The following is a 17,953-nucleotide window of genomic DNA, read 5'->3' on the forward strand; positions in this document are numbered from 1 at the left end:
ATTTATTCATGACGAGTCACCATTCGACCACGGATTATTATTTATTTCCATACAAAGATGTTTTTTTCTCATTTATTCATCGAAATTACTTCATTAGGACAATATGCAGTGCATAAAAAATTGTTAAAAAAGTACAATAGCCCGTTATATAAAATATGAAATTCTTACAAAAGTATATCAACCTTCTACCGATCAAATACATCTGTAAACGCATGTAAAATTACGCCGTTCCAGTCGTTCATCGATTACGATATCAAAATGTTTATTTTTATCGTGATAGAAGTATGAGAAATTTACGCGGAGAGGGAAGAACTCAGTACGACACTGCGAATTTAAACGAGATCAGTGTCTCAAAAACTCGAGTCGGTTTTTCGCGAGTTCCGGAGAATAGACACAAATTAGCGCAATTTACATAGAACCTTTTTTGTAGGTCTTTGAATTTCTTACAAAAAAGTTTTCTATAAAAATTTCGCTATCTCCATGTGATTCCGAGATATCCACCAATTTCCCCTGGAGTTGAACTAATTTATCACAACTGCATTTATTTCTCACGTTCATTGTAAGGAAATATCTCGAAACTGATAAGAGATAGCGAAATTCTCGTAGGGACTTTTTTGCAGGTCTTGAAATTCTCTACAAAAAAGTTCCAATATAAATTCCTGTATATCCGTTTCCGGTCGAGATATTCGTCATAAACGAATCTAGTCTGGGTTTGATGCTCGTTTTACTCCACAGGGTACTGAAATGACCTTATAAATTTAATTTCCTGCGCATTTGTAGTACTGAATGATTTGAGAAGACCCTGGGATTCATGTAATAATACGCAGATCCATTAAATTGCACCAATTCCGTTGGATAAATACTGGCCATAGGGCAGATTTTCGACAGCCTTTCTTTTGCAGTGACAGCTAACTTTCATGTTCTCTTCCTTTCCTGATTGAAAAACCTCTGAATCCTTTTTGTTCATCATTAATAAGCGAATTTAAATAATTCCACCGACACTTTTGTCCCCGTCGTGGTGTTTACTAACGCTCAAACGCGATTTTCATTCTCTCGCATTAAATTTTGCATGTGGTAACGTATTGGTAAATCATTAAGACGTTAGATAATTGAAAAGAAATATGAAAATGTCGGGCAAACGCTTCGATGATTCTTAATACAATGGTGGAACGTTTAAGCTGCTATTTTCTCGGCGGCGATGGCTGAAAAAAAAACATTCCATCGTTAATAACGGGTTATCCTCTCTAAAACCCGACGTTAAATGAAAATCATTCGTTCATCTAGTTATTCTTAAAAACTGTCGACTTCCACCTAGCGAGTTCTCGAATCGATTAAATTGATTGAATAATTGCCATTCAATTGAAATAAATTGCTCACCCTCTTTGGTTGGCAAGGGATTTTTCTCCAGTGTCTCAGCATGTTTCAGCTGGGCTGGATCGAAGTTCTCGATCCCGGAAATGAACTGCTGCTTTCCCTTCTCCTGCTCGATAGCTAAAACCCGACCATTAAAAAACCATTAAGAAAAAAAAAATCCACTAAAAACGGTTTCACGGGTTAATGACTCACCGGTCTTGTCTGGCAGGGGGTTCTTCTCCTCAGTTTTTGTGTGCTTCAGTTTGGTCGTATCAAAAGCCTCAATACCAGAGAGCAAAGTCTGCTGCGTCTTCTCAGCAGCAACATCTATCAAAATCCCCCAATCGACAAATTAATTATTATCAATTTCAAATAATTTAATTCAACGTCTCAGTGAGGAGCACAAAAGTCATCGATGGGAGTATAAAAAGGGGAAATTCTTTCGTGTTCCTCCCGAAATTCCGTTGATTTAATCACTGATGAATAATTAATAAATCCAGTAAGCACCAACACCACTACCACCGGAGACAAATGACCCACTGGACCAGACTGATTAATTAAATTAGCAATTCATCGGTATAAAATTTTATACTATAAATAAACCGTTAACCCCAGAGTTAAATCCTGAAAGATAAAATAATATCTCGCCGGTGGTGACTTGTACCTGTTGCATTTGGTAATACAATTTTTTCTTTTGTATCTGCGTGCTTCAATTTTCCTGCTTTAAACGTCTCCACGTCGTGAATCAAGTCTGAATGCTGTCGTTCCTGTCGTACGTCTGTTATATTACAGATGAGATAAAATCATAAAATGACTAATTGGGATGTGGGGAAATAAAATGGGATGGGGTAATTTTCGTAATTTACCTTCGGCTGATGGTAGGACATCTTTGACGATGGTTGGGGCTTTCTTCATGTTGTCGTGTTTGAAGCCCTCGAGTTCGCTCTTCAGGTCCAGGGAGACCTTTGGGAGGTCCTTCAACGATGGGCTCACCGGGTTCGACATTTCTTTTGATTAATCTGAAATTTTTGCCACGGGGAATTTTAGGATGGATTTTTACGGATGATTGGTACGTTGAAAACAACGGGCTATCGATTTACGACGAATCGTTCGATTTTGGAATTTGATTTTTGGATAAATTCTCCTGGAATAATTCCCGGAAATTCCAGGAAATTCTAGGAAGTCAAGGAAATTCCTGGAACTCGTGGAATTTTCATTTCCAATGGTCGTATATCCTTTGAAAACGAATTAGAAATATTTTTTTGGAATTCGAGTAATTTTTTGAACGGCGCAGCAATAATCATCGGGATGAATATTGAACGGGGAAAAATTGCCGGGAAATTCTTTAGAAAATCCGCGATATCGCAGGCTTGAGTTATATCCTAGGAACAATCGTGTTACAAGGAAGAGCCAAAGGGAAGTCCGAGGCCGCAAAATTCCGGACGAGTAACGGCACCCGCCCGCGACTTGCTCGGTGGGTAGAAGTTGCATTTCCGTCTCTCTTCAATTCCCTCAATTCCCCTCTTCAATTCCCTCAATTCCCTCCACACATGCCAATTTTTTACCCTCACAGGACGAGTACATTGTCCGTAACGGAGCGTCTCAGCCTCAAAATTCAATATTCCATTTCTCCCTCGAACCCCCAACAGATCACATTTCACCAAATATCTCACAATCCAAAACCGATACCAAAATTTTCATCCCTACCATTCCTCTAGATCTCATCACCCCCTACAAAATCTATAATGACAAAAATTTCGCTATCTCTATTAGATCCCGAGATATTCCCCGATAAATCGACTAATCACATTAATTCCTGAATTTCGTAAATCATTCCCTTTTAATGAGTCAATATTTCTCCAACTCTTGACAGAAATCAAATGATTTCGTTATCTCATTCCAATGGCTGAATGAAAAAATCAATTGAAAGAATTTTAATTAAATAAAATAATCGCGAATATTTTTTGCTTAATTCTCGTGTCGTCATTAATAATGAAAATATTTTCTCGTGGAAACGTGAGGATTTTTGGCAGATGATAAGTATATATCGGAAGCCACAGTTGCTTAAGTGTACTTGAAGAATGAAAATGGAAATAGATAAAGGTCTGAATCAGTGAGCGGAAGTACAATGTCGGCTCGTGGCTTCCTGTCACACTCCAGTGGTTCTCCCTTGCCAATTTTTTTTTTGCTTTTCAATCTGTCATCCTTGACTGCCAAAGATTCCAGTGCTCTTTGACACATTGTGATCGGATTCCTATGGGACGGGTATAAAAGCAAGAGCTCGGGGCTTCGGACCAGAGCCACCAGTCGTGGCCTTATAAGGATTGCGACTGTATGCCTCTTTATAGAAAATACGAAAGAGGTCGAACATCTCGCATGAATACCCACTTTCCAGTGTACCGAGTACTTGCAGATTACTCGAGGTTTAATCATTCTCATTACTCATTTCATTAATAATTTTTTTCTGCACAGACAAATCCGCGATATAAAAAAATAACGCGAATCTTGAATCCAAAAATTCCAACATTTTCACTGGATTTTTACCGAAAAATTATTGAGTCCATTATTTTATTTGAGTACTTGTCTGAGATTTAGGATGTGAGTGGGACGATTGTTTAAAATATTTTTATATTTTATTACTCAATTTTTGGGGATTTCAATGGTTATATGTCTAAAGATGAAAAAAATCGAAATAGAATTGCAAAAAAATGTCTCTTCGGCACTTGACTGCGGAATTGTCAGCAAAACTGATCTAAGTAGTCAGCAGTGACTGGATAAGGTAACTGGGGCATGTAAGATCGACAGACTGAAGAGTGTTGCCTTGAAAAAAAAAAAATAAATCACAGATTGATCACAGGTGTACCCCGAGTGCAGTAAAAAAACGCGATATCACATGAAAACAGTAATCATCAATTACTGAATGAACAGTAATCTAGAAAATCCTCAGACTGAGAAGTAAGACAAAAAATAGGATTAATTAACTCGTTTAATGGGTCTGAGTGGCACGCAGACCCAGTGGCACGCGTCTATTACGAAATAACGAGTGAGCAATTGTGAATACTCCAATCTATTCTTTAATGCAACTTGAATTTAACGTTAACTAACGTATCACAACTTTCCGTGTGACCGTGACGGTTAACGAACCCGTCGAGGGGAAGTCCTGGGTATTTATTGACCGGTTGGACGAATCCAGCGATTCGCTTCACTTGCAGACCCTCCAAAACCCCTAGTACCGAAATTTTTCCCAATATCCAATCAATCAAGCGAATTAAAATGCAATTAAAAAATTTACCTCTTAATTTGAATTAGAAATCAATTTTTTAATAATTTTTTAATTTTTGTTCTACCCGGAATTCAAGGAATTTACATTTTATTGTTGTTAAATAATTTCGGTATTTTAATGTTGATGAGCAATAATATTGGGAAATTTAGTCTATAATCCTTTTCTTCATGAAAAAGGGAGATTTGAGGTTTTTTAATTGTTTATTTAATATGCAATGAATTGGTGGATTGAAGGGACCAATGAAAAGTCTATGGAGATGTGCGTGGACCAATCGCAGGCCCCAGTGAGTGAACATCGATTTTACTGAAGGGCTCTTCTCCCCTGGGGTGTTGTCAGCTCGAACTCGCAATTTTTTTTCCCCTACATCTGCGAGAATCCGCGATTTCATGGTCACGGATGCGTCACTGCCAGGAGGCAAGGTCGACTGTTATTTTTCCCTCGTCAACGAAAATAAATTCACCAGCGAGAATTCCTCATTTAGAATGAAAACAACGATAACGTATCATCCATTGACTCGATACCAGTCCCGACAGCAAATACCTCGGCAAATAAAATCAATCCTCCAATTGCAATTCCTCAATTCTCCATCCATCTTTCGTTTCACTCTCTCTATCGCATTCTTATAAATTTTATAATTTCCCCTCAAATTCTGTCAACAACACGTGATAATTTTTCAATTTAAACTCCAATTAAATTTACAAAATTATATAATAAGTATAATAAATAATGGAATCGATGTATGATAAAATAATCGATTTTAATTCGTGAATTCTAGTCCCCCGATTCCTAAAAAAATCGTGGATTCCCGAAATTCCTGCGTGGCATTCCTGTTATCATATTCTCGTGAATAAAATATTCTTTGAAATTGAATTAACAACGCATTGTCTTCAGAATGAAAGCGTCACGGTTGAAAAAATAAACTTGAATGAAACAATGATGCCTCAGGAGTAATTTCCCCCTCACTCGGATGATTTTTCCAAAGACAAAGCGGTACACGTGCTCAACGAGACTGCACTGATGATATTTTTAGATTTGAGAATGAATTTAACATTCCAGTTCACGGTCTATCAAAAAAACCACGCCCTTGTCGCTCCTGTCCTCAGTCTCCACAACCCTCACTCTCATCACCTGCCCCCCCACCAATTTAAATCCAAAATGTCGTTGAATCCCCAGTCATTGCATCGAATTATCCAGTCCTCCACCGACCGAAAGTCCCCGACTTCATTTATCTATTGAAAATTAATGCCCAAGGACGAGCGAAGAAAATAGCAAATTCCTACGCGATGATTCAAGCCCAGAGGATGAATGACTCCTTGTACTGATGATAATCTATCAATTACCAAAATAATTCACTCAATCAATCAAAATAAATTCCGGAAAATGCGCAGATCGATAAAGCACTTGAATTCACTGTAAATTCCCCAGAGCAAATGCTAATTTTCCCCTTGTCTCATCCCTATCTCCCTAACAACAAGTTTCTGAAAAAATCCTCATCCACCTTTATCATCAAAAATTTCTCGCTCTACAAAAAATTCAAATAACATTTTCCCCTAAATCCCGCGAGTAACGAGTTATCTCGATAATAAAAATGAAAAAAAAATGGGAGCAAGGGATTTAAATGTCCAGTGTTGAATTAAAACAGAGTTTTAAATGTCCAGTGATGTTTACACCTCTGAGGAAGTGATTAGAGATGATGAGAACCGGTAAAAGGAATTCAATGACGTGTCTCCGATGTACCTAACAGTCTGACACAGTTGATGGTAATTTTTCGGGAATTTTGGAGTGATTTTTGAATTTTTTGGTGCAAAGGGGTCACTGACCTGGTGATAGCTCGATGAATTCCAAGGGGTTGGAAAATTCTTTTTCTCACGGTTATTCGGGATAACTCAGTGTTATTGAGGGTAGAGTCGAGTTTGTACTGGACTTTTGGTTTAGGAGTTGATGGGATAGAGGCCCCCCAGACCAGGGCTTGTCCCCTTCGCCGGCAACTCGATTTTTCCCCTTCCAGTTTTCGTTGCCAGCACTACGTGTACTAACTGCCAATTGGAGTTGCCAGGGGTCCCCTTGGTGCTCACGCCATTGCACACCCCAGCAACCCCTTTTGTGAGTCACTTACACGTCACAGGGAATTTGCCATTCAATACCGCAATTCGATAAAATATCGACGAAATCATTTTACCCCATATCTGCATCCCCTCAGGTCTCGATTTTTTATATCTTTCATTTCATTCAATATTTCATTGATTATCATTTATGGGACATAAAAAATTTTACTATAATTAATAATTTATTAAAAATTGCAGGGATATTGTTAAATGAATAATTTTAATTGCATCGAATAATTTCGATTGGAGAAATATTTATTATTCGCGGTATATACTCCCTTGAAATTTCCACCAATTACCAAAGTCTTTGATTCAAATAAATCCTTCCATTTCCCGTGAAATAACCGACACGCTCTCATTACCGTCAACTCAGCAGATTAATTACTAAATTAAGCCCATCAATGCCACATACTTGATCAATGACCTGACCGTTAATCCAGAACTCTGAAAAAAAAATTTCCACAAATCGCTGAGGAATAAAAACCAAGTCACGTTAAATCCACTGCTCAATTAACACCAGGATAAGTAAAAAATAATCCCTGCAACTGTTCGTACGTTTTATTCATTTCCTCCAAACCCATTTTAAGTGGGAGACTGACAACTGCAGAGGGTCGAGGGGATTCTCGATGACTCATTGCCTCCAGCTGCGTCGCATATGTCTCCATGATGCACGTGCTTGTAAAAATTGCGACGAAAACTGATAAAAATTCATGACTAAACACCCAAGTATTTCCCATCCAAACATGACAAAAATACTTGAACCAAGATAAAATAAAAACCTAGTCGTTTAAATTTATGATCACTTCGATGAATCATGAACTGTCAAATTTCTAAATTCCTTCACTCCAACAATATCCCAATTTATGAGAAATTAATTTGAAGAGAAAAGAAAAAAGGAATAATGAGTAAAATTTTTTCACGACTGCGGGATGTCTTTATTGATCATAATAAGACTTACCTAGATTTTAATACACATCACATTATCATTAATTTTCATCATCTTATTCATAATGTACTCAGGGGAGAGAGTTATATACAAAAAGCCATGGCAAAGGCCTAAAAACCTATTTTGCTGTCTTCCAAATCATTACTATCAAGTTAACATTGAACAAATCGTTGAATGAAAATGTCCCTCTGTCTCTCAATGTACAATCGACAATTTTAATAATCAGAGGGAATTTACAGTTAAAGTCTAAATGCGTGCGAATGTGTAATTCATTGTTTCTCGTATTCCAGTCCTACTTCGTACAATTTTATCTGGTCGAAACGAAAAAAAAAACCAAAAATCATTGGTTCAGTAGAGTCAATTAACCAATTAAACGTGACTTATTACCTAGAAAAATTCGATAATCCATTCTTACAATTGAACTCATCGTCTCCATTGTCAAAAATACATATTTGAAAAGGGACAATTCAAGAAAATTCGCCAAATTATCAATTTTCCTGTTTGAAGAATAAAATTACTTGGATCGATATAACGAAAGTAAAATGGACAGATTAATTGGAGGTCTCGACTTTTTTCACTTATTTTTTTATATAAAAGTTATTAGTTTTTGGGAATACGTTGGCGTCCGTCGGTGATAAATTGAATTGAATTTTTTTCGTATTTTCCACTTTTGTTTTCTCTCGTATTAATTTTTCATTTCACGATTATTATGACGAGTTTATTGGTGATTATTAGTCGGCCTTTGCGCAGTTACTCTGCGGGGATTTGTCGCCGTTCATTGGTGATCTTGAGCGACTGTGGCTCTTGCTGTGTTTACTACCTGAACGAGATCTGGAGCGTTCACCTCTGGAGCGCTCGCGACTCGACCTCTCCTTCGAGGGAGACTTTGCCTTTGACTTGGATAGGGATCTCGATTTTGAGCGCTCTGCCTTCGATCTTGAGCGAGATCGTGACTTGGATTTTGATTTTGAGTGATCTCTGGATCTGAAAATTCAGATAAACATCCATTCCATTTAATTCATTTCGCAGAATATTCACAGCAACGATCGATTATATCTCCCTAAATCGTTTGATTTCACTCCGATCGCATTTAAAACAAGACATTTTAATTGAAAAGTTAAAAAAAAAGCGGGATGAGGTACTCACTTGGACTTGGAACGAGAGCGACTGCGCTCAGGAGACTTGGATTTGGATTTTGATTTGGATTTTGAGTGTGCCCTCGACTTGGAGCGGCTGCTGCGACGGCTACGGCTACGTGAGCTGCGGCGGCTCCTGGTGCAAAAATAACATATTTTTTTTTCATGAATTTACAGCTCCAAGAACAAAATTCATCGTTGAAACAATAAAATCCCCAATCTATTAATTTCCTTCTCACTAGATTCGAATATTTTTTTACTTGCTTGACTGATTCTAAATCCCTCCATGATTTTAATACTCAAATGCAAACCGAGGAAGAGGTTTCAGTCGATAAAATTCAGTAGCGAAAAGGTGAATAATATTTCTCAACTCCTCAATTATCAGCTATAAATCCGCTTGTAACCTTTAACTCAGTAAAATTTTCGAGAAATATCTCTGAATCGACAGAAGATGAATACAGAAATTTTTCAAAGAATATCTTTTGCAGTTCTCATTCTACTCCAGAAAAAATGTGAGAATAAAAATAAAGTTATTTCCCTTAGTTTCACCGACATTCCTCGAAATTCGACTAGTCAGTCATCACTTCTTCGCTACTGAATTGATTTCAAGGAAATAGCAGGAGTCAGAAGTGAAAATCATGCAGAATGAGTGATTTCTCGCGTTATTGCTTTGTTGCTAAACATTTTCAAATTTCTAAAGATAAAAATTCTGTTCTCTAACGGAGACACAGCTTTCTCCATGTTTTATTCAAAAAATGAATTTATGAAAGCATTGGGTTAACTCACGACGCCGATGTATACAGAGCGTGAAATATTTTCTGGAAATATTAATTTACCTGGAGCGAGAGCGAGAGCGACGTCGAGAGCGTGAGCGTGAGCGGGATCGAGATCTCGAGCTAGATGAGCGAGAACGACGACCTCTCCTCTTGTCCTCAACCAGACGAATCCTTCTGCCATTCAGCTCAGTGTCATCGAGCTTGTCGATGGCATTCTTCAAGTCCGAGTACGTAGCGAATTCTACAACTCTGCAATTAATTCAATTAAATGCAATCAGAATTCACGTTACTCATTATTTTTTATTGCAAACAAACAAAAAAGTCAAATTAATTTTTACCCTTCATTCCTGCGTTGTTTATGAGCATCAGCATAAGTAACTTCTCCAGCTTGTCTCATGTAATCCTTCAAATCCTGAGACGCAAAACACGAATATCAATTCACAAATTCATCTTTTAAGTGTCAATACTCTAAATTATCCTCAACTACGAAGAACCTATCAGTCATCTTAATTAATTACAGGGGGAATTAGGATGAACGCTGTGCACTATCATCCTACACTGTTATCACAATCTCCTCTACTAAAATCCAGAAAGAAACATTTTTCATCAATTCAATAATGAATACCGGACGGTGTGCTCGAATTTAGTATCAAAACACTCAACTTTTCTTCGAATTCAGTCCTAAAAGTCAGATCTACTAATATCCTTCATCAATCCCTGAATAAAAACTAAAATAACTATAAATATTTATATCTTAATATCTAAATCCCACAGATCATGCTGAGTACAAATAATCCTCACAAAAATCCCCAAAAATTTGTCTCCTAAACATAATTAAAATAATCCTATGCTCAAACCTGAAAATTAAAATATTAGTTCCTTAAAATGATAATTAATAATTAAAAAATATCTCCGATGTGGCGTTAATTTCCGTATTTTCGGTATTTGTGGTTGTGAATTTTGCGCTGCAGGTGCCATTTGGGAAGATCCTTATCCAAAAATTGTCCAAGCACTCCAGAAGTCGCAAGAGCTCGTGGAATTTATGGTGGATCGTGAATATTCTCTCAGATAATCATTCTATCATTCCTCTAGAATCATTTCCCATCGTCTTTCCACATTCTCCGATTGAAAAATCCTTTTGGGGCGATGGCGATGACTTCGAGTCTTATTGAATCGTCATGTGAATTTGTGGGAACCAGGTACGGCTTTAATTCCAGAAACCAGTCGAGTTCGTAGGAGTGGTATTGATTGAATTCCGAGTGTTCTCTCGATGCTGAAGTATTCGAGTGGATTTTCTCAGATTTCTCTTGGTCTTCGGTGTGAAATCGATAAGTCAATCGAGTCTTGTGGCGGTGTTACAATTTTTAAAAAATCCCTTGCGCGAAGAAAAGTTGATGAATTTTTTTTGGGAGATCCAAGTAAAATTCCAATTATTAATACCACCATAGTACATAATAAGACAATCGAATTAAAATTAAAAAAAAAATTCTTGGATTTCTCAAATTGCCCTAATTTCGAGCACAATAATAATGTACCAATACACCCACCCATCCTCACAACAATAAATAACAATATTGAATATAATCCACAATCTTACATCTAAAAAAATTCCTCGACAGTTGTTGACCCCAAGATGACCTAAACCAATCATCAGAGTATCACTTTGCTGAATTGATAAATGATTAATAAATAACAAATAACTTATAAATCCTATAACTAAGAGAACACTCGGTTAAGGTGTACGCATTTACCTTGGGCCCAGGCACCACCTTGATAACGTAACAGTGAGAGAGGCCAAGACACACGGCGCATCGGGTCGTTAGGATCAGTGTGACGTCTCGCGTGTGCTTTTGACAATTGGCCCCCGTGTATGACCCTCAATTGTGGCCGCTGCCTGACCACTTTATTGACGCCCAATAGCCAGTAACCAGTCGTTGATAGAAGTCGTGGATGGTAATGGACTTATGATTGATTCATCGATTCATTACATTAAATGTCATGATATTAATGATTACTTGGTGTCATGATGATGGAATTTGTCAAGGAAGTGAAGCAAAAAAAAATATATATATATATAATAGGAGCACGGGGTCAGTTGATTGTTGTTCTCGCTGACTGGTGAAATCAGGCGACAATTTGGCTGAGGCTCGTCGATTCGTTATAAACTCCAACCGGTTGAAAAGCATTCGATAGAAAATGGGTTGAATAGGTCGTGGGTCGATGGGTCCGTGGTGTACCTGGTGCCTCCTAACACAATTTGGCCCTCACGCATTTTTATTATTTTCGTTTTGTTTGGTTTTATCGTTTTGTGTGTTTTTTTTTTTCGATAAGATTCGGTTTTTTCGAATTTTCGCTTCTCAGTGTCTCGGTTGCAAACCCCTCAACAGAGATAACCTGGGGGTAATCTGTTGCCACAACATCAGTTCCATCTCTCATGTGTGCATCGTCTCATCGTCTCTTTAGCATTGCGCACATCAGTCTATTGGCCCTATCGGTTTTGGGGCACCTTCCACGGTGAAGAGGTCTATGGCTCTTCGGAAAGAACATCAATTTTTTGCTTTTAGAGATCTTTTAACTGTGACGGTTGCTAGTTCGGGGTTACTGATTTGGCATTTTTTAAGAATCAATAACTGATGACCGGGTATTTTGAATTTTTTGGGACTTGTAACAATTTCGAAGGGACGGGGGAGGTTTGAGGTGGGGAGCAATCGATAATTGTCGACATAATTTACCGATGAAAACTCATCAGATTTCAATTATTGTACTCGAATTTTAATAATTTCAATAATTATTATTAATCAACAATAAAGAATTTTATTTCGTCATTCGATTGCTGAATCGATTGTTGAATCGCTCAAACCTCCCCAGAAAAAATCTCAAACGAAATAAAATAACTGAAACAAGATCGACTCTACAATCCAAAACCAATGAATAGACTTTCAATCGAGAGTTTAATCGACTCTGAACAAACGCAATGTAAATTGATCAAGTAAGACTTGGTATCTTCGCTCATTGTTGTGGCTATCGTTCCCTCGAGAGTCGCTGCAAGTTGTCTCATAAAATCGCCCTCCGGACAGTCTTTCTGCGCCCTGGTATTTCCCACATATCCATCACCCAGTGCCACTCGATTCCTCCACGTCCATCACTCGGAGTCTCAATAGGTCTCATCCACCAGACCAAGATCATATCCCCCAGAATCCTCACGACAGTGTCATCCACTTTTAAATCCACTCGCATCATTCCACTGTTATTAATCCTCTCCGAAATAAATCCATCGTCTCAATTTCCCCAGACTTACTTGATCAAAATGTACATCGTTCATCACAAAATTAAGAATTCCGAGAAATTTTATGAATAAAAAATAAATACGAAAAAAAAAACAAAACAAAAAGACTGAAAGACTCTATTGACTCTTCACTCGTCAACACAGTGGATCGCTATTTAATCGCGATAATGATTTCTCACGAAAACACGTGGCGGGGACAGAAAAATAATAAACACGAAGAGTTTAATATAAATATTGAATTAATCTCAGTGACTTACCTGCCAGCTGACACGAGTAGAGAGATTCTCCACTGTGAGTCGATATTCAGTGCGAGTTGGTGGTCCATACCTAAAATAAAAAAAAAGAAATATTGCAAAAATGACAATAACCACGTAAATTCATTGTGTCAAACAGCAGGTTTGCTTATAGACCTGCTTATTGACACAAGAGTGTGATAAAAAAAAAAATAAAAAGACTCTAGATAAATTTTGAAAGTGAATTGAAAAATTATTCTTTTTCTACGTATTATTTCTTTATCATTGTTATTTTATTAAATAATTTTGATATGCATAGCGTTTATCTGAGCAAATAAATAATCAAGTTCATTGGAATGAAACGTATAACTGTTTTAATGTCATTGGTATGTACCTGGGCAATGATTGCTTGTAGCTAGATGCAGTCCTCATGTTTCTGTTCACACTATCTCTGCAAAAAGGGATTTTAATGTGAACAGAAATAACGGATATTCCTCGTGAGTTCATAGGTATTAAATAATATAATCGTGGAGTGGGAATTAAGTCAAACCTTTGGCAAATAACTACTTAATTTGCACTCATTGCTCAGGCACACACAATCAATCACCTGTATATTCAATCGACAATAGAAATAGGATTTTTAATAAATTTTTGATTCTACGGTTATTATGCAACTAATTAGCGTACCTGTCGTGCCGCATATCGTCTCGGCTGTAACAAACACATCATACATCTATTAGTTGCTAATCGCATCATCGCATTTTAGTGATTGAGTTTAAGGCGATGAGCAAAGCAATTTACTAGTTATCTCAAAATTTTATCGTTAAATATTTCAAGACTAGATAGCAACAGACTCTACGTGACAACTCTAAGGGATTCATTGATAATTATTTACAAAGATTTATTGGTATCTATTGTCTAGTTGATTTCTAGGGTTGTTGGAAAAATCAATTGAATGATTGTCAAAGTGATTGATTCGTTGCTAGATCGGTAAGAGGTGAGAGCTCGTCTTATCCAACATTCCAAGCCATCGATGATGCCAAAAATTCAGTGATTTGTGGGATCGATAGATTAATAACAGAGAGACGCTAGTCCCAAAGGTGCAATCGAATTTATCTTGTAGTTTCGATGTTTTCCTCTATTTTCTCTGTGTAATTTAATTTTTCTGGGACTTACGCTCATCTGTTAGTAAACCGTCGATTTGGAATACCACGTGGGCCTCGAAAACACCGCAGGGAAATCAGAATTCTCCCACCGAAATTTCAGCCAAAAGATTTGCAGAGCAAAATAAATCCGCAAATTGACTGTTTCTGAGATAAATCGAGATTACGCAAAACGAAAAAAAAATGCAGAATTGGAAAGACATGAAAATTAAAAAATTGAAGAATAAAAAATGACATTTCAATGATTTTGGCTGAAATTCGAGTTACACCGTCGACTCTTCACACACCAGGGGATACTGATTGCTCATGACAAAATAATACTCCATGGGGAAAAAAAAAATTATTGAAAACTGGATAGCGTGTCTTACGCAGATCGCCTCGAGTCCCCATAACCACCACGGGAGTCACCATAGCGCCACTGGTCACTACCCCTAGGTGTCCCCCGGGCCCTCTCTACAGTAATTCTGTAACAAGACACATTGGATATGCTTACTTGTCTCTCCAGGAGCGTGAGCGTCCGTAGCCACGGTCGCCTCGCCTCCCTGAAACACCCCGTGCTATCTCCACCGCCACTCTGAAACACACCCAACAAAACCCCGCCTAAGTCCTCGACTAATTCTCACTCAAATTCTGTCTCTCTTTTCCATCCCACCTCCAGTCCTCATCAGAATTATCATACTATGAAAACATCCGTATTTCATTTCCCTTTTGCTTTCAGTCTTAACGATGGATATTCGTCACCTATCCAAAACAATCCCTGACACATCGTCCTCTAGGAATTTCCCATTTCCCACTTTCCATTTCCATTTCGCCACCCTGGCATATTTATTATTCACTCTCATTAACGATTTATTGAAATTCTCGATAATTAATTCATTAAGGGGCTGAAGTCATTGTAACTATTCAATTTCTCCACTGGATTATTCAGTTATCATAATTTCTGGAGAAGTGACGAATTATCGAACTTGAAATAATCAGGATTAAAAATAATAAATAGAAGTTGAATTTAAATTCCTACACATGGACGTCTACATTCGGGGAGTTGATGGTAGTTTCCAAAATGGCGGTAAAGTATATATATGGATGTTTTTAATGACTGGCAATTGTCAAGCAAATTCATAGGCCATGCCATGGTATTGTTTCTCAATAATATATATCATTAGTGCAATATCTAAAATAATAAATAAATTTAATTGAAAGCGTGTTATACCTCTCGCCAAGAAGCTCCTTGCCATTGAGCTCGTAGACGGCGTCGTCGGCGTCCCTGTAGTCATCGAATTCCTGAAAAATCAAAAATACAATATGATTATAAAAAACTCCAGTAATTTTTTAAAATCATGCAGACACCTTCGTGCATTCACAGCAAAGAGGAATTCTCCCGGGGGAGGCGAGAATGAAAAAAATTTCTTTTCCATTTTTCAAGATAAAACATTGAGAATGCAATCAATATCGAGAGAATTTCACGAAATTAAAGTAAAAATACTATTTTCCTCGTCTCCCCTAATTCCAAAAGGAGATGAATGAAGTAATATATTTTTTTATTCCGCCAAAAAAAATGAATAATTTTGAAATGATTTGAAAAAAAAAAAAATAGATCTGGGTCTCTGAACGTTCTTACCAACAGGGATTTTTCATTTTCATTGTTTTTTTTTTCTTTAAACAACAATACTCACGACAAAGCCATAGCCATTCTTGATGAGAACATCACGAAAACGACCGTATCCTCTGAAAAATCTCTCAAGGTCTCTTTCCCTGGTGCCGTATGGAAGCCCACCGACATAGACCCTTGTCCCTACCATACTGTAAAAAGAAAAGCAATTGAACGACATTAGACTTACCACAAAGGCAAATCCGTTCTTCATAGCGACCTCCTTGATTCTACCATATTTCCGGAAGAACTTCTCGAGGTCGCGCTCTCTCACCCGGTATCTTAATCCACCAACGAATACTCGGGTGCTCATTCTTTAAAGGAAAATATAAAAAACACCTTACATAACAGGCCTGTCCACCTGCCTTTCATTCATCCATTAAGTATTAAACTTATTTTTTTATCTCTTCATTTAATAAATTTTACCGGTGATCATCAGATCATTGTCGTTCTAAATTAAATGAGGTCTCAATTACTGCATGACCATTCGATCGAACAGGTACAGGCCCTTTTTTTAAAATAAATAAGTGAAAACGTGTTGGCATTGTGCACTGATACACACTAGATAGGCAGTATCTCTGGTTCTAAAAGAGATAACGACATTTTTGTGAAAACTTTATTTGTAGTTCTCATTACAATCTCAAAAAAAGTTCCTCACGATTTTTCGATGTGTCTGTTAGATTCAGAGATATTCCTCGCGAACTCAATTTGCGCGCTTCAAGATTGAGGAGATTAAAATAAATATTTTTATTTCTCTTGTAGATTATCTTTCTTCCTCCTCGCGATAATCCCAGAATGGGTTAAATATATCTACCGACCCGTTGTTTGAGATTTAAAAATTGTTTTATAAAAAAAAAAGAAGTACTGTACGTCGAAATATTTATAATCAGTCTCAAAAGAAAAATAATTAGTGCGCTTCCACGTTTCGCTGAATCAGATATTATGAAGACACGTGTTCCTCTCTGGATTATATGCAAATAAATTTACAGTGCCTGTAGGGTCCGAAGGAATGGCCTTGGGTGATAACGGTTTTCGATTCGGGAGTCCAAAGGCCCTAAATATAATCCTACGATTTTGTGCTACTTAAATATTCGACTAATGACCATTCGTCAGCCTCTCCTATAACCACCCGCGTAAAACCTAATCCCCAAATCCTCATCCTCACGTTTCCCCAGGATTCCGTACAATTCACCATTAAATATGCGTCACCAGAAATCCAAATATAAAATTTCAGAATCACGAAACGATAATAAACAAATTCAACATGGCGGGATGCAACGCTATCTCATCCGGTCGAATCGTTGATAAAAATTTTATTGACACTAGATTGACAATAACCATGAAAGCAGACACAAACAGTCTGATAAATAAATGAAAAAAAAAAACGAATGGAAATTGATATCTCCACAATACATTGCTCCCCAAAAAACAATTCCAAAAGGAGAATAAATAGCGTGAGGAAAGGATGAGTTAAAACGAGCCAGGGAATAATCAATCATCACTCATTACCCACAAAAAAATGATAATTTAATTAACGAGGCCATTACGGGGTTGAGCGTGTGCAAAGCATCGGCCAGAAAATTAAAGTAAAACTTGGGGAATTACTGTGTGAAAATGTAGCACAAGCTGTCGAATTACGCGTCCTCGCCCGAAATAAAATGATACGTAATTTTTGAAAAAATTATCTTCGTTGTAGCAATTGCTCTTACCTGATGCTTCAAAATTCACGGATACTCGTACAATTGAGCCTCGGCTATTGATCAGTGGATTTTTATTTTAACACTCGGTGGTTTATCACTGATAATTAATAATCTTGCGGTGGTTATTGTATCGGCGTCTGACTGTAACCGAATACCAAGGGGAAGAGTGCGGTTTTGGCCTAGAGAAACCGCCGGAAATTGTCTGGGGATCACTGGGGGAAAAACACGGACTCCAGAATTTTAATCTCAAAACCAGACGCCTCGACCCCCACTCCACCCGTCGCCAAAGTCAAATGAATATTTAAAAAATTATTTTCAAAAATT

The 17,953-nt window shown here is 37.4% G+C and overlaps 2 protein-coding genes across 13 annotated transcripts; both read right to left on the reverse strand.

Moving 5' to 3' along the window:
• Nucleotides 1-50: 50 nt before the first annotated feature.
• Nucleotides 51-7,303, reverse strand: cib (thymosin beta cib). Of its 3 annotated transcripts, none has more exons than XM_011312591.1 (6): nucleotides 7,154-7,303; nucleotides 2,220-2,372; nucleotides 2,018-2,131; nucleotides 1,567-1,680; nucleotides 1,378-1,491; nucleotides 51-1,202 (listed from the first exon to the last, which is right to left on the reverse strand). In XM_011312591.1, exons 2-6 carry the CDS (start codon nucleotides 2,356-2,358, stop codon nucleotides 1,174-1,176), a joined length of 510 nt encoding a protein of 169 aa, XP_011310893.1. In that variant the 5' UTR covers nucleotides 2,359-2,372; nucleotides 7,154-7,303; the 3' UTR covers nucleotides 51-1,173. The 3 variants fall into 3 exon arrangements, with proteins under 3 accessions (XP_011310893.1, XP_011310892.1, XP_011310894.1); XM_011312590.1 differs by lacking the exon at nucleotides 7,154-7,303 and adding an exon at nucleotides 6,457-6,595; XM_011312592.1 differs by lacking the exons at nucleotides 2,018-2,131; nucleotides 7,154-7,303 and adding an exon at nucleotides 6,457-6,588.
• Nucleotides 7,304-7,652: 349 nt separating this feature from the next.
• Nucleotides 7,653-17,848, reverse strand: B52 (serine and arginine rich splicing factor B52). Of its 10 annotated transcripts, none has more exons than XM_011312596.1 (11): nucleotides 17,639-17,848; nucleotides 16,120-16,243; nucleotides 15,492-15,562; nucleotides 14,650-14,745; nucleotides 13,806-13,829; nucleotides 13,513-13,569; nucleotides 13,143-13,212; nucleotides 9,938-10,011; nucleotides 9,660-9,848; nucleotides 8,834-8,959; nucleotides 7,653-8,671 (listed from the first exon to the last, which is right to left on the reverse strand). In XM_011312596.1, exons 2-11 carry the CDS (start codon nucleotides 16,240-16,242, stop codon nucleotides 8,419-8,421), a joined length of 1,083 nt encoding a protein of 360 aa, XP_011310898.1. In that variant the 5' UTR covers nucleotide 16,243; nucleotides 17,639-17,848; the 3' UTR covers nucleotides 7,653-8,418. The 10 variants fall into 10 exon arrangements, with proteins under 10 accessions (XP_011310898.1, XP_011310900.1, XP_011310897.1 ...); XM_011312598.1 differs by lacking the exon at nucleotides 14,650-14,745 and adding an exon at nucleotides 14,775-14,855; XM_011312595.1 differs by lacking the exon at nucleotides 16,120-16,243 and adding an exon at nucleotides 15,955-16,081 and having other exon boundaries at nucleotides 17,639-17,845.
• Nucleotides 17,849-17,953: the final 105 nt, after the last annotated feature.

This window comes from Fopius arisanus, unplaced genomic scaffold (genome assembly GCF_000806365.1).
Source record: "Fopius arisanus strain USDA-PBARC FA_bdor unplaced genomic scaffold, ASM80636v1 scaffold00105, whole genome shotgun sequence".
NCBI lineage: Eukaryota > Metazoa > Arthropoda > Insecta > Hymenoptera > Braconidae > Fopius > Fopius arisanus.